Source organism: Bos grunniens, chromosome 1 (genome assembly GCF_055505025.1).
Source record: "Bos grunniens cultivar Pamir isolate PY7600 chromosome 1, Bosgru_T2T1.0, whole genome shotgun sequence".
Classification (NCBI taxonomy): Eukaryota; Metazoa; Chordata; class Mammalia; order Artiodactyla; family Bovidae; genus Bos; species Bos grunniens.
Genome location: NC_141165.1, coordinates 123,595,840 through 123,610,026, shown reverse-complemented (window position 1 = coordinate 123,610,026; position 14,187 = coordinate 123,595,840). Strand labels below are relative to the sequence as shown.

Here is a 14,187-nt window from a genome sequence, read left to right as displayed (position 1 = left end):
CAGACATTGCCTAACCTCATTTTAAAAACTCCACCCTAAAGATTACAGGGAGATATCCTGGGGAGTTGCCATAGTGACTCAAAGAGGTTGGCATTGAGGAGACAAAGCTACTGATAGCAGATTTTTATACTTGATAGGCTTAATTATATAATGTGGTCACGAACTTCTGTGCTTGTGTCATTTAGGTCTGGAAAGAAATTTTCCCCTTCAGGCTCTTCTCTCTCTTACAGTGCCAATCAATAGGCTTCTTGGTAATAAGAATCTTTATGCCAGTAGCTCCAGTATAACCTCAAAGGGTGCTTGTAGTAATGACAGAACCATTACAAAACTAAAGAAGAAAAGGAAAATGTATTTCCTGGGTGCTATTAAGTTATCATAATATTCTTGCATATGTAAATTATCCTTGACTTAATGAACTACCCTGCTCACATAATAGTATTTTAACCTGGCTTTAGACAGTCATTTTTTACTCATGTTGTTAATTGTTTTCAGACTTGGCAGAGTTCACCTCCAGATCATCTTGCTGAAGTGAAATTTATATATTATGTTTCTATGTGCATGAATTTTAACTATTAGAAGTGCTTTTACTAAGAAATGTTGTTACGTGAATTAATAAATAATAAATTAGTATAACACTTAAGAAGATAGAAAACTTGAATACATTCTAATAATATCCAAATTGCCAATGATCATTTATAGATATTTTTTTCCTTGATTGCAAAAGGGATATATATTCATTGGAAAAAAAAATCAGAAAACTACAGAAAGAAACAAAAAAGAATATTATCTCTATCTCCTGGGCTAGAATAATCACTTTAAGATTTTGATGGATATTTTATAAGATGAACACCTGTTTTCTCCAACACATTTTGTGTTTCTAAAAACAGCTAAGTCTGCAAGAAACCCTGGTGTAAGAGGATTCTTCTTTTTTTAACTTTTTCTATCAGAAGTTGAATCTAACATTCTAATACCCATATTTTATACACTTTACTCAGAATTATAAAAGCTACAAGGGAAGTATTTAATGTATTTCTTCTGCTACTTTAAAGAGTTATATTCATCCAGAATTATTATCTTCAAAAATAGCCAGGTCTAGCAATAGCACCCCACTCCAGTACTCTTGCCTGGAAAATCCCATGGACAGAGGAGCATGGTAGGCTGCAGTCCAAGGGGTCGCTAGGAGTCAGACACGACTGAGCGACTTCACTTTCACTTTTCACTTTCATGCATTGGAGAAAGGAAATGGGAACCCACTCCAGTGTTCTTGCCTGGAGAATCCCAGGGATGGAGGAGCCTGGTGGGCTGCTGTCTATGGGGTCGCACAGAGTCAGACATGACTGAAGTGACTTAGCAGCAGCAGCAGCAGCAGCACCATATAATTAATGCAAGGCCAAGGGAAATTAATGATAATCACGTTACTATTTAAATATACATCTTTATGTGTGCCTAGGGGGAGAAGAAGGTTTTCTGGAGCGTGTGAAGGAATGTAAAGAAGTCCTAATAGTATATCACACTGTTGTCCTCTATTTAAAGGTTTTCAATTATCTTGCCTTTTTTCTAATGTATAGTTTTGCTGTTGTTGTTTGGTTGGTTTAAATTTTACTTGGAGTGAGAAGTTAAGTTCATGTAACTCTTGGAAAGTTAATCATTTTATAAGTTTCATTTAATCAACCTTTTCTTTAATCCCTTTTTAGGCAGCCAAGGGCAATTTCCACTCACACAGAATGTAACGGTTGTTGAAGGCGGAACTGCAATTTTGACCTGCAGGGTTGATCAAAATGATAACACCTCCCTCCAGTGGTCAAATCCAGCTCAACAGACTCTGTACTTTGATGACAAGAAAGGTGAATACATTTTCTTTTAAATGTTTTAATCATATTCTAAAATATCCTAATTATAATGAATTTATTTTTCTGAGATGATTCAAATTATTCCTTTTGATTACCAAACTGCTGATGCTTGTATTTAAACATGTTAAATATTAAATACTTTAGTTTGCAAGTCATAAACACTAAAGATAACCTATGTCAACTTTTTAATAAAATAAACAGTTCTAATTCTGTTTCAAAAATAGTTTTATATCTTCTCCTAACAATTATTTTCTCTCCAGATACCACATGCTTTTGTTCTCTTTTAGATGTTTTTTGTATAGATTGAATATTTCTTTCCTCACTCCTGGCAATAGGATGTGTTCTTTTTATTAACTTTAATTAAAATATTTAGAAAATACTATGTAACTTTGGCAAGTTTTTTTTTATTTTATTCTCATGAATTGAGTTTAAAGCTAAGAATTGTAAAAATGGTATTATTCAATAATAAGGTTAAGTCACTCCATGTTTCTAAAATAAACTGAAATTAAGAAGCTGTATTTACACACTGAGTTGGACTTAACTGGGCTTTCTAATTGGGTGACAGATTTTGATTACGTGTTTTTAGAGAACTAAATCACATTACATTTTATAATTCTAGCAAACAACTGAAAGCATATACTTAATGTTTAAGCAGTTGTCCACTGTTATAAGCACTGGGAGAAAATTAGTTCAGGAACTGTAATGAAAATATGGATCTATTGCTTTAGATAAATATAAATATTTATATCCAAATATTCAACATCACCTTAATATCTTTATTCCTTATGTATGTATGTAGATAATAGTGAAATAATTTGAAATAGGATCCAATAATTGAAGTGTAGTCAAATTAGTTCAGTAAATGTGTCCATTTCACCTAAAATATAAATTCACTATATTTTGTGCATTTCTATACTTTCCCTCTTTGATGTACTTTAAATTTAAAATCAAATACTCTATTTTAACCTTTAGTATATGAAGGATTGGTTAAAAATCTAAGTAATTCAACAAATATATTTTGAGAGTTTCTTTGTACAAGGCATGAGAATTAGAGAACAGACATAAAATCCCTGCCCATAGAGGATATACAGTCCAGTGTGGAAGCCAGACAATTAAACAAGCACATGAACAAAATATATTTTAGAGTACATTGACAGGAGACAATTGTTCTCTTTCTCTCTCTCTCTCTAGATAGCTGGTTAGCTAAAATAGATAATACATACATCTACAGAGGGAGAGGGAGAGAATGAGATTAATATTTAGAAATTGGCACAAGTGATTGTTGAAGCTGGCCAGTCTGATATCTGCATGGTAGGACAGTAGACTGGAGACTCAGGGAAGAGTTACATTGCAGCTCAAGTCTGAAGGCAGTCTAGAGGAAAATCTCTTCTTCAGGGAACCTCAGTTGGTTTTTTTTTTTTTTTTTTTTTTTTTTTTTACTCTGAAGGCCTTATACTGATTGAATGAGGCCCACCTGCATTTTGCAGAGTGATGTGCTTTACTCAAAGTCTACTGATTGCAATGTAATCTCATCTAAAAATACCTTCACAGCAATAACTGGACTGGTATTTGACCAAACATCTGGATATTGTGGCCTAATGAGTTGACACATAAACTTAACTATGAGAAAGGGTTAGGAATACTAGCATTTCTGTAGAACTTTAATATTTATAAAGGGTTTCTATTTTGCTGTCTGAAAGACAGAACAGTTATCATTAAGGGCTATTTTCACAGAGATGTGGAAGGGAGGGGTTAAAGTTCTCACAGCTATGTGAGATTTAAAGACAGTATCATGACAAATATTGTGACTTAAATATTGACTAGACTTAAAGCCAATAATGTGATGCCATCTTCATGTTTTGTTTTGAGTGTTTGATGTGTAATCATTCGTGTTTAACAGAGACTTCCAGTCATAGAGTTTGTTCTTTTTTTTTTTTTAGTATTTAGGGATATCTTTAAATGTCTGGAAATGGATTTTTAAACATCTATATGCTAAACAGTTAATATAGCAATAATAATATAAATTGAATCCTTATTACTATTATTGATTACTTAATTATTCTGATTAAGATGTTTTTATTACATTGTGAAAAATTTTAATTCTGCTTTATGAGACTGTAAAGTGACTTTTTTTCACAACTTGAGAAATAGCTAAGGAATATCTAATTTGATATTTTTAAGCCTTTTAAAAAATATGTCATTCAAGGATTAAGTTAATTTTATGGATTAATTGCTTCAAAAAAATTATGTATAACCCACATAATTTAGTTTATACTTCAGCTATATTCAGTGGAAATAAAAGCTGTATAAATAGAAAATAAAACTTAAAGTTCTCTTTTGATTTCATTTTTTCTAGCAAAAATATATTTAAGTTTTATCATACTAATATTATGTAAGCTTTATGGTTTGATCATAAATTCCTAGTGCTTTGTGGATGGACAAGGCACATCTATATATACATGAAAAGAAAGTTCTAGTGTTTATTTCAGTTCTTCATGGTGGTGTTTAAAGGAATTTTTTGTTGTTTTAAATCAAGTGATCTATGTTGCTTTCCAGAATGAAGCTCTATTAGTTAAAAATTCAAATACATAAGTCACCAGACATATACAAGCATTTAGCAGCTTCTTTGTGCTCATGGCAGTGATTGATTACAAGTATTTGTAAATAAATATTTCAGACATATGTGTCCAAATATAAAAAGACTCTAGTTTTAATGAAACCTCTCATTCGCCCAATGATATAACACAAAAGAAAATGTTTGGGAGACAAGATACTGTTAGGGATGCTCATGGAACGATTAAACATATAGTACACTATTTAATTTATCAACTTGATTATATGTACATATTTTAACTGGATTTTCCTGGTGGCTCAATGGTAAAGAATCCACCTGCCAGTGCAGAAGATATAGGTTGGTGCCTGGGTCAGAAAAATTCTCTGGAGAAGGAAATGGCAACCCACCCCAGTATTCTTGCCTGGGAAATCTCATGGACAGAAAGGCCTAGTGGATTATAGTCCACGGGGTCACACAAGAATCAGACACAACTTCATGACTAAATAGCAACAATAACATATTTAAACTAGTATAAAAATATATTAATTTAGCAATATTGCTTTTTTACACCCCTGCATTTAATGAAATAATCTTGTTTAGCAGTACTTTTGAAAATGTATACGATACTGTCAATGAGAAATAAGTTTCAATCAACTGTATTTTTTTAACACCAGGACAGTTTTTTTGTTGTGCATTCATTCTGCAGAATTATAATAATGATTTCCATTATGTAACAACTTATTGTACTGCTTTTTAAGATCTTTGAGAATCATGTGTACAGTGACATCTACAATTGTGAGGTCAAATCCTCAGGCGCAAAACCAAAATCTATATGAAATGTCATTGCCTCCTCTTTTAGTAATTCTATAAAATATTCTCTATAGATTGTCTAAAATAAGCATTGATTCAGAGTATTTCAAGTTAATGCAACTTTCCTGTGGAAAATAGAGAGCAACTTGTAATACAGATTTACAAAGACTTTGTTTCCAGGAAGCTCCTTTTTTTCTGAAGAACAGTCCTGGTGATAAAAACCCATCATGGTATATCTGGGATATTTAGCAATATTCCTATATCTTTACACTGCTACAAAATACACCCGATCATATGAATTGTTGAAGCATTCTTATTTTTCTTTTATATTTGCTTAACGAATTAGATTTATGCTGAAAAAAGCCTCTGTGTGTGCATTTGTGTGTGTGTATATGTGTGTAGTATAATAGGTTTCTATTTATGTTGTTAGACTTTTTCTATTTCCATTGTGGGTTTACCATCAGTTGCAACAGAATAGCAGAAAGTATTGAATAAAGCAACCTTTCACGAATGACAAACTAACATGCCTGTTCCTTCACAAGTCCTTGATTTGGTTCCTTGTAATATTGTAGTGGAAGGGATCCTTGATAGTGATGTCCCTCAAGTGCAAGGGTTTGAAAATAAAAGTGTTTTTTGAAGATTTCGTATCACAACTTCCACATACTGTCTTTTTGTCTGCAGACAAATGTGCTAAATTTTGCCAGTCTAAATGTAGAAGTTAAGCATTGGTTAGCGTGACTAGAGCAACCCATATGTCTTGTGCAAGTTACAACTGCTCAGGAGAACAATAGAGAAAATGAAAGCGTCTGTGTCACTGATTGCACCAGCTTCTACAGGTGGCTGCCACTGTTAATGGCTTTATCCATAGTTCTGTTCTTATTTTTGTCTCATATTTTGTTGCCAGTTGTTCTCAGGAGCTTTCCAAACAGTCTTTCAGGCATATACAGTATCACAGAGTTTTAATTGTGTCTCAAATGATTATAAAATACAGCTGAGGTTGAGAAGCGTTGGGTTTAGTAACTCAGTTCTCACCAGAGTTCTGTATCCCTGAGCTTTAATTTCTGTACTGACATGGAGTAATGAGAAGGACGGAGGAAAGGGACAGAGGGAGGGAAAGAGGAAGGAGGAAGTGGGCGAGTTAGTCAGCACAACAACACATGTGCTTCTCATTGATATTGCTGTTGCCACTATAAGAACCAAAAGGCATGATGAGTAGCCTTTCCTGCTACACAGGTCTCTGACTCTTCTGGCTGTGGGGTTTGAACAAGGATCTCAAGACAGTGATCCGTTGGTTCAATTAAAACTAGAAAACCCTTCCTTGTTTACTTGGAATTATTAGCTAAAGAAAAGCATGCTGTGAGTGGGCAATTGATGATCTGCTAAAGGAGAATTAAGCTGAACTCCTTTTCTTAGTTTTTCTCAAGGTGGTTGAGTGTGAATATTCAGGACTTTCTTCACAAGGGAGATAAATGTCCTGGGGGTAATTGGCTAAGTGAAGCTAATATTACAATATATCTTATTCAGGTAGAATAAAGAGGGCAGTGATCTGAGGCTTTTGCTACTTTGAGAACATTTATTATGTGATATGTAAATATTCTATTTATAACTGGAGAAATTGAGTCAAACATTCAAGGAAAATTTGTCTATAGACATTCTGCTAATGACTGGCGGTGAAGGAATTTGAATCCAGGTGAAGTCTATGTTAGTTTTAACTAGAATGCCCAGAGAACAAAGGTATCCCAGCACCAGGTCACTTTAAGTATAACCCAAGTGGCTTCTGCCATTGATCTTAGCAGCTGCCTTTTAGTTAAGAACAGCAGTTACTCCCAACTGTTGAAGATGTACATACAGTAAGACCGAGAGATGCAGTATAGTCAACACTGCCCAATAGGACTTTCTGCAATGATGGCAGTGTTCTATATCTGTACAGAACAATTCTGTAGCCAGTGTCATGTGTGGATACTTGTCAATTTTAAAATAATTAAAATTTTGTTTTTTTTAGTCAAATTAGCTGTATTTCAAGTACTGAAAAACCATGTGTATTTACTATTTTGGAAAGCACAGCTCTAGACAATGATTCACTCTTTAGATGCCAAAATAGACCTTGCCCATGTCCAGCCTTGGCTGCAGAATATGCATTTTTCAACTGAGAAAACCACAAGTCATCATAAAAACGAATCAAATATTAAGTAAATGAAATTTTGCTGTTTAAATTGCACAGATTTAATGGGGACATTAAAAGAAAAGAGATGGGAATATAGACCACCTGAACCTGCCTCTTGAGAAATCTGTATGCAGGTCAGGAAGCAACAGTTAGAACTGGACATGAAACAGAGTGGTTCCAAATAGGGGAAGTCGTACGTCAAGGCTGTATATTGTCATCCTGCTTATTTAACCTATATGCAGAGTACATCATGAGAAATGCTGGATGAAGCACAATCTGGAATCAAGATTCCTGGGAGAAATATCAATAACCTCAGATATGCAGATGAAAACGCCCTTATGGCAGAAAGTGAAGAAGAACTAAAGTGTTGAGAGAGGAGAGTGAAAAAGTTGGCTTAAAACTCAACATTCAGAAAACTAAGATCATGGCATCCAGTCCCACCACTTCATGGCAAATAGATGGGGAAACAGTGTAAACAGTGGCTGACTTTATTTTTTGGGGCTCCAAAATCCCTGCAGATGGTGATTGCATGCATGAAATTAAGACTCTTACTCCTTGGAAGGAAAGTTATTACCAACCTAGATAGCATATTAAAAAGTGGAGACATTACTTTGTCAACAAAGGTCCATCTAGTCAAGGCTATGGTTTTACCAGGGGTCATGTATGGATGTGAGAGTTGGGCTATAAACAGGGCTGAGCACCAAAGAATTGATGCTTTTGAACTGTGGTGTTGGAGAAGACTCTTGAGAGTCTCTTGGACTGCAAGGTGATCCAACCAGTCCATCCAAAGGGAAATCGATCCTGGGTGTTCTTTGGAAGGACTGATGTTAAAGCTGAAACTCCAGTGGTTTGGTCACCTGATGCAAAGAGCTGACTCATTTGAAAAGATCCTGATGCTGGGAAAGACTGAAGGCAGGAAAAGAAGGGGACAACAGAGGATGAGATGGTTGGATGGCATCACCGACTCAATGGACATGAGTTTGAGTAAACTCCAGGAGTTGGTGATAGACAGGGAAGCCTGGCATGCTGCGGTTCATGGGGTCGCAAACAGTCAGACACGACTGAGTGACTGAACTGAACTGAATGGGGACATTGTAGCAAAGGAGACAGGAATCAGATTTGACTTCTAATTCTGCTTCTGACACCAATCAGCAGAGAAATAAGAGGGGTTTATCAGCACCGCCACCAAATTAGATGTATTGGTCTTTGGATCAGAACTGCATCTTTAATATTTTCTCCATCTACTTTGTTTGCACCTGAAAACCAGAAATCATTAACCTATGAAGTAGATATTTAGTTACAATTACATTTCATGTCTGCATAGTTTTTATATGAAGTTTTTTTTTTTTTTCTGTAACACTTAAAGCCTGCACATTTAAATAAAAATAAAAATCAAGAGGAAAAATTATAGGTTCTTAGGGATCAGAGGGACTTAGATCAAATGTTGTCACATATTCTGTCCCTCATCTGTTTCTTTTTACACGAAGTTTACTGTTCTGTTATAAACAGTATGTAAGCATTTGGAATAGAGTGGGTATAGGGAGATAGAGGGTCCTTCCCTGGTAGCTTAGCTGGTCAAGAATTCGCCTGCAATGCAGGAGACCCCAGTTCGATTCCTGGGTTGGGAAGATACCCTGGAGAAGGGATAGTCTACCCACTGCAGTGTTCTTGGGCTTCCCTGGTGGCTCAGATGGTAGAGAATCCACCTGCAATGGCGGAGAACTGGGTTCAATCCCTGAGCTTGGAAGATCCCCTGGAGGAGGGCATGGCAACCCACTCCGTATTCTTGCTTGGAGAATCCACATGGACCAAGGTACCTCGTGGGCTACATGCAAAGAGTCAGAAACAACTGAGCAACTAAGCATAGCACAGGGAGATAGGGAGAGTAGGGAGCTGAGTTCACTGAAACTTTACATTAATACTCTGTGATATTTGGCAATAGAAATAAAAAAAAATCAATTAGATCATTGTGTCTGTTTCTCTGCAGGTGTGGAAAAAAAACAATTGAAGTAGTACAATCAGATCACTTAATGTTTAGGAAAGAACACTTCAATTCCATTTTATTATTGACAGGAAATACTTTGTACAAACACCCCCAGGAGTATATGCATTTAACAGACATATCTCTGTGTGCTTGTATGTGTTTTTATATAAAAATGTAAAATGCATACCTGTTTGTGATATTTCTTTTTACAGTAGTTTTGCTTTTTTGAATTATACTTCAATGATTCTCAAAAATATCTTGAAAGAAATTTTATTCCTGAATGAGTGAAAATAAATTTTATTAAGGGTATAGCCAAAAAATATGCTGGTGTTAATTTTCTAATTATTCTGCTGATAATTTTACATTAATACTGGGGATGATGGGAGAGGAGTAACATGAATAAGATATCCTAGAACAAGCAGTAATAAAGAGAATAAAAATGAGATGAACCTAAAATAATGATACAAGTTCTCCTGGCTCCATGCCAACCAGTGCCATCTGAGTGTCTTTCCCCACAACTAGTTTCAATCAATATGACAGCCTTGAAAACAGCAAATATTAAACTCTGTAAAGCAGATATTTAAGTGGTCAATTTTACCCTTCCTTTTGCTTTCTTAAATAAAATCAAATATGATGTATAAGTTACAATAAAGACATGAAATCAGTGATGACAACTTACAGTTGCACAAGGCAATTTTTAAATAACTTCAGCGTAATTAACTTTTCTCCTTGGATCTACAATGACCTATATAGTCAATATTCCCATTTTGTATATGAAGAAACTGAGGTTTACAGATTTGAATGACTCTAGTAGTAAGCACGAAGAAGGCAATGGCACCCCACTCCAGTACTCTTGCCTGGAAAATTCCATGGACAGAGGAGCCTGGTGGGCTGCAGTCCATGGGATCGCTAAGAGTGGGACACGACTGAGCGACTTCACTTTCACTTTTCACTTTCATGCATTGGAGGAGGAAATGGCAACCCACTCCAGTGTTCTTGCCTGGAGAATCCCAGGGACCGGGGAGCCTGGTGGGCTGCAGTCCATGGGGTCGCTAAGAGTCGGACACGACTGAAGTGACTTAGCAGCAGCAGCAGCAGCAGTAGTAAGCAACAAAATGATGATAAGACGTGAACTTTTTAAAGTGAAGCTTAATTCACTTCATGATATATCATACTATGAGGACTTCATTTTATTGCTTTTTGAATTTTATCATTTTTTACTTTTCTTATGAAATTATCACTTCTTTTAGGTCTTTACTCCAAAGTCATCATCTCAATGATAGATCTGAACACATCATTCTCATAGTTAATAATTTTATTTGTATTAGCAGATGTGCTAGCAAATGCATCCACATTAAATTAGTAGGAATCCAGTTCCCACTAGGAAATAAATGATACGCTTGAGTTAATGAAGTATGGAACACACTGTTTACAGATGTGCAGCCATAATTAAGGAAACTCATCAAGATGATACACCACCCAGGAACCAGTAACAGTGGGAAACCGTCCTACCCTTGGGTCTGAAAGGGCGACAGACAGAACTAAAGCTAAGTTTTGGAAAGAAGGCTTCTGGTTAGAAGCTGAGACTGTTTAGGAAGGAGCGATGTGTGGAAATACATAAATTGACTTCTCTTTCCTCCTACCCTTTGATCTGACTTCCACAGGCTGAGCCCAGTTGGAAAACACAGGTCAAGGGATCCTAGGTAGTTTAGTCTCCCAGAGCAAAGAGCAGAGTAAGTAATGGATCTGAAATGATAAGCAGAAAGTAGCCAGCACAATTTACCAAATATAAATAGATATTTCTCCCTCTCCAATTTTCAGTAAAGATAATTTCCATCAAAAACATGTGCCACTCTATGTTCACAAATACTTTCCATTGAATTGCTTCATTTTGAGAGAAATAAGTTGCAACAGTGCAGTACCCTCGCAAAACACAGTTTTTCAATGCTATATTCCTCAGATTTAACGTATATGTTAAAGTGTATGCTATGAGATTTTTTAAAGAAATAACTTGCTTTCACTTAATCTACTAATAATAAAGCCATCACTATAAATTCTCACTAAGCATAAGCAAAATTTCAATTGTATATTATATGATTACTATCTTCATCTCTCTATACTCAAGTCTCAACATTGTTAAGAAAAACATAAAAATAATCATGTGCATTATCAGTTCAGTTCAGTCACTCATTCATGTCCAACCCTTTGCGACCCCATGAACCACAACACTCCAGGCCTCCCTGTCCATCACCAACTTCCGGAGTTTACCCAAATTCATGTCCATCGAGTTGGTGATGCCATCCAAACATCTCATCCTCTGTCATTCCCTTCTCCTCCTGCCCTCAATTTTTCCCAGCATCAGGGCCTTTTCAAATGAGTCAGCTCTTTGCATCAGGTGGCCAAAGTATTGGAGTTTCAGCTTCAACCTCAATCCTTCCAATGAACACCCAGGACTGATATCCTTTAGGATGGACTAGTTGGATCTCCTTGCAACTATACACTATAAATTGTGTTCATTTTGTGATATCTGTATCAAGATTTTTGACATTCAAAGCCACAAGTATGTATCTGAAAGTGTTCAGCAAATTTTAATTTGAGCATTTTATGATTCAGCATAATTTTCATGCTTATTATTACATTTTAGATAAATTAGGTTCCACTAATATTACTAATTTTTATAATACTTTTGTTTTTGACCACTCTTTGCAGCTTGTGGAATCTTAATTCCCAGGCCAGGGATTAAATCCATGCCCTCAGTAGTGAAAGCATAGAGTCCTAACCACTGGACAGTCAGTGAATTCCCTGTAATGATTTTATTTTAAAATAAAGAAAAATTTACTGCAAATAAATCAAGTGCCTCTGTGAAAATAACTAAATTCCTGAATTAAGTCCTTTTAGTTTTTGCACATTACTGTTCACTTTTTTTTAGCAAAACCTCATAAAAATGGAACTATGTGCTACCTTTTTCTGTATTTTCCAAGTCTCCTGTAAATGTGTTACCATAGTTTCATAATTTAAAAAATATTAAAAAAAACTCATAAAGAGAAATGTTATTTCTACAACACTGAACTATTTTATTCCACTTTCTGATGATTAACTTGTATATTTACTTAATCTTTCATTCAGCAAATATTTGCTGACTATCTACTGTGTGATAGGCACTATATTAGGTGGTTTGTAGTTATTGTAGCTCATTGATTTTTGAGGAGTCTATTCTACATTGAACAGAGCTACTTGAAAGATACCTTGACCTGATTAAAATTTGATATCCTTTCTCTACTAATCATGTATGCTTCTGGGAACATATTTTATATATATATATATATATATATATAATCCTGGTAAGACATACAGAGTCAGCAAACCATCTGGGGAATGCCACTTTTTATGTCATGATAGTAGAAGTTGGATGATGCCTAGAGCTAGACGGGGTGGATAGCCATCACCATTGTGCCATGAATTTCCATCTCCCAAAACACTTTATAAAATGTAAACAATGACCAACCACTTTCTTGGTAATTGCCTTGATGTCTTTTGTGATATTTTAGATCCTCAGTTTTGGGAATCAATAGTCATTAAAGAAAGAAGACTGTTAGGTAAATGTTCTTAATGGGTAAATATCTAAGCATGTGCTGTGCTGTGTGCTTAGTCACTCAGTTGTGTCTGACTCATTGTGATCCCATGGATCACCCACCAAGCTTATATTTAAAAAAGACTTCCAAGTCACAATTTCAGTTCTATTCTGTGAATATTAGTAAAATAGTGCTGTGTCCCAGGAATTATGCTGGGCACTAGGACTACTAACATAAATAAAACATGGATTTTGCCCTTAAGGAGCAAGTTGTTATATATCATCTCTACATTGGAATGGTGGAGTATATAGAGGAAAAGTAAGGGCTTCTGTGGTGATTCAGATGGTAAAGAATCCACCCGCAATGCAGGAAACCTAGCTTCAGTCGCTGGGTTGGGAAGATTTCCCGGAGGAAGGCATAGCAACCCACTCGTATTTTTGCTTGAAGAATCCCCATGGACAGAGATGCCTGGCAGGCTACAGTCCATGGGGTTGCAGAGAGTCAGACACAACTGAGAGACTAAGCACAGCACACCAAAACAAGCTGTCATATATCATCTATGTATTGGAACAGTGGAGTATATAGAGGAAAAGTACTAGGTAAAGCATTTTAGAGATAGACAAATGTAATTCTACTTGTTGCATAATAAGCCTCATTGTAGAGGATACAAGACGCCCAAATAACTGGTAAAAATACCATATATGAACCTAGGAAAAAGATGTGACTTGAAAATACATATGATTAAAAACATACTTTTTTGATAAAATTATTTTTTAAAGAAACAACTGTAAATAAACTAGAAATACTATGTGCTATTTGTCTAATTTAGGAGGTAACAATGTGCTGTGCATGGACCTGATTTCCTTGTGATATATTGATATGGTCTCTATGTTAAATAGCTTTTTTATGAGGATTAGCACAGAGAGTATGGAGAACTTAAGATATTTGTAAGTTTCAAAATAGCATTAGTGTTATAGCTCCTTAGTAAGTATAAGAAAATCTGAACAGGATCAAAAATAATGTCTGTAATGTATATGTTTAATTTTATTTATGACTACATAATTTTTATTCATACCAATATAATTCTATTTTAAATAAAATGTAGTGTTTAAAGCTTAACTATTTAAAATTTTAGTGCATTTTTTCGTTTTGTATTTTTTTTAATATTTTACATCAGACTTTGAAAGAGTCATACCATTCTATGATGGATCTACATTGCTGAAATAGTGTTTTAATTGAGGCTGCTCTGTTCT

At 35.2% G+C, this 14,187-nt stretch overlaps 1 protein-coding gene across 3 annotated transcripts in view; it reads left to right on the top strand.

Annotated features, from left to right (window-relative positions):
• CADM2 (cell adhesion molecule 2) overlaps positions 1 to 14,187 on the top strand; it is a 1,267,951-nt gene that overhangs the window by 985,137 nt on the left and 268,627 nt on the right. For all 3 annotated transcript variants that reach the window (XM_086321892.1, XM_086321883.1, XM_086321874.1), the window contains one exon: positions 1,695 to 1,844. In XM_086321892.1, the coding sequence (XP_086178018.1) occupies positions 1,695 to 1,844 (150 nt within the window). The remainder of the gene's footprint in view (positions 1 to 1,694; positions 1,845 to 14,187) is intronic.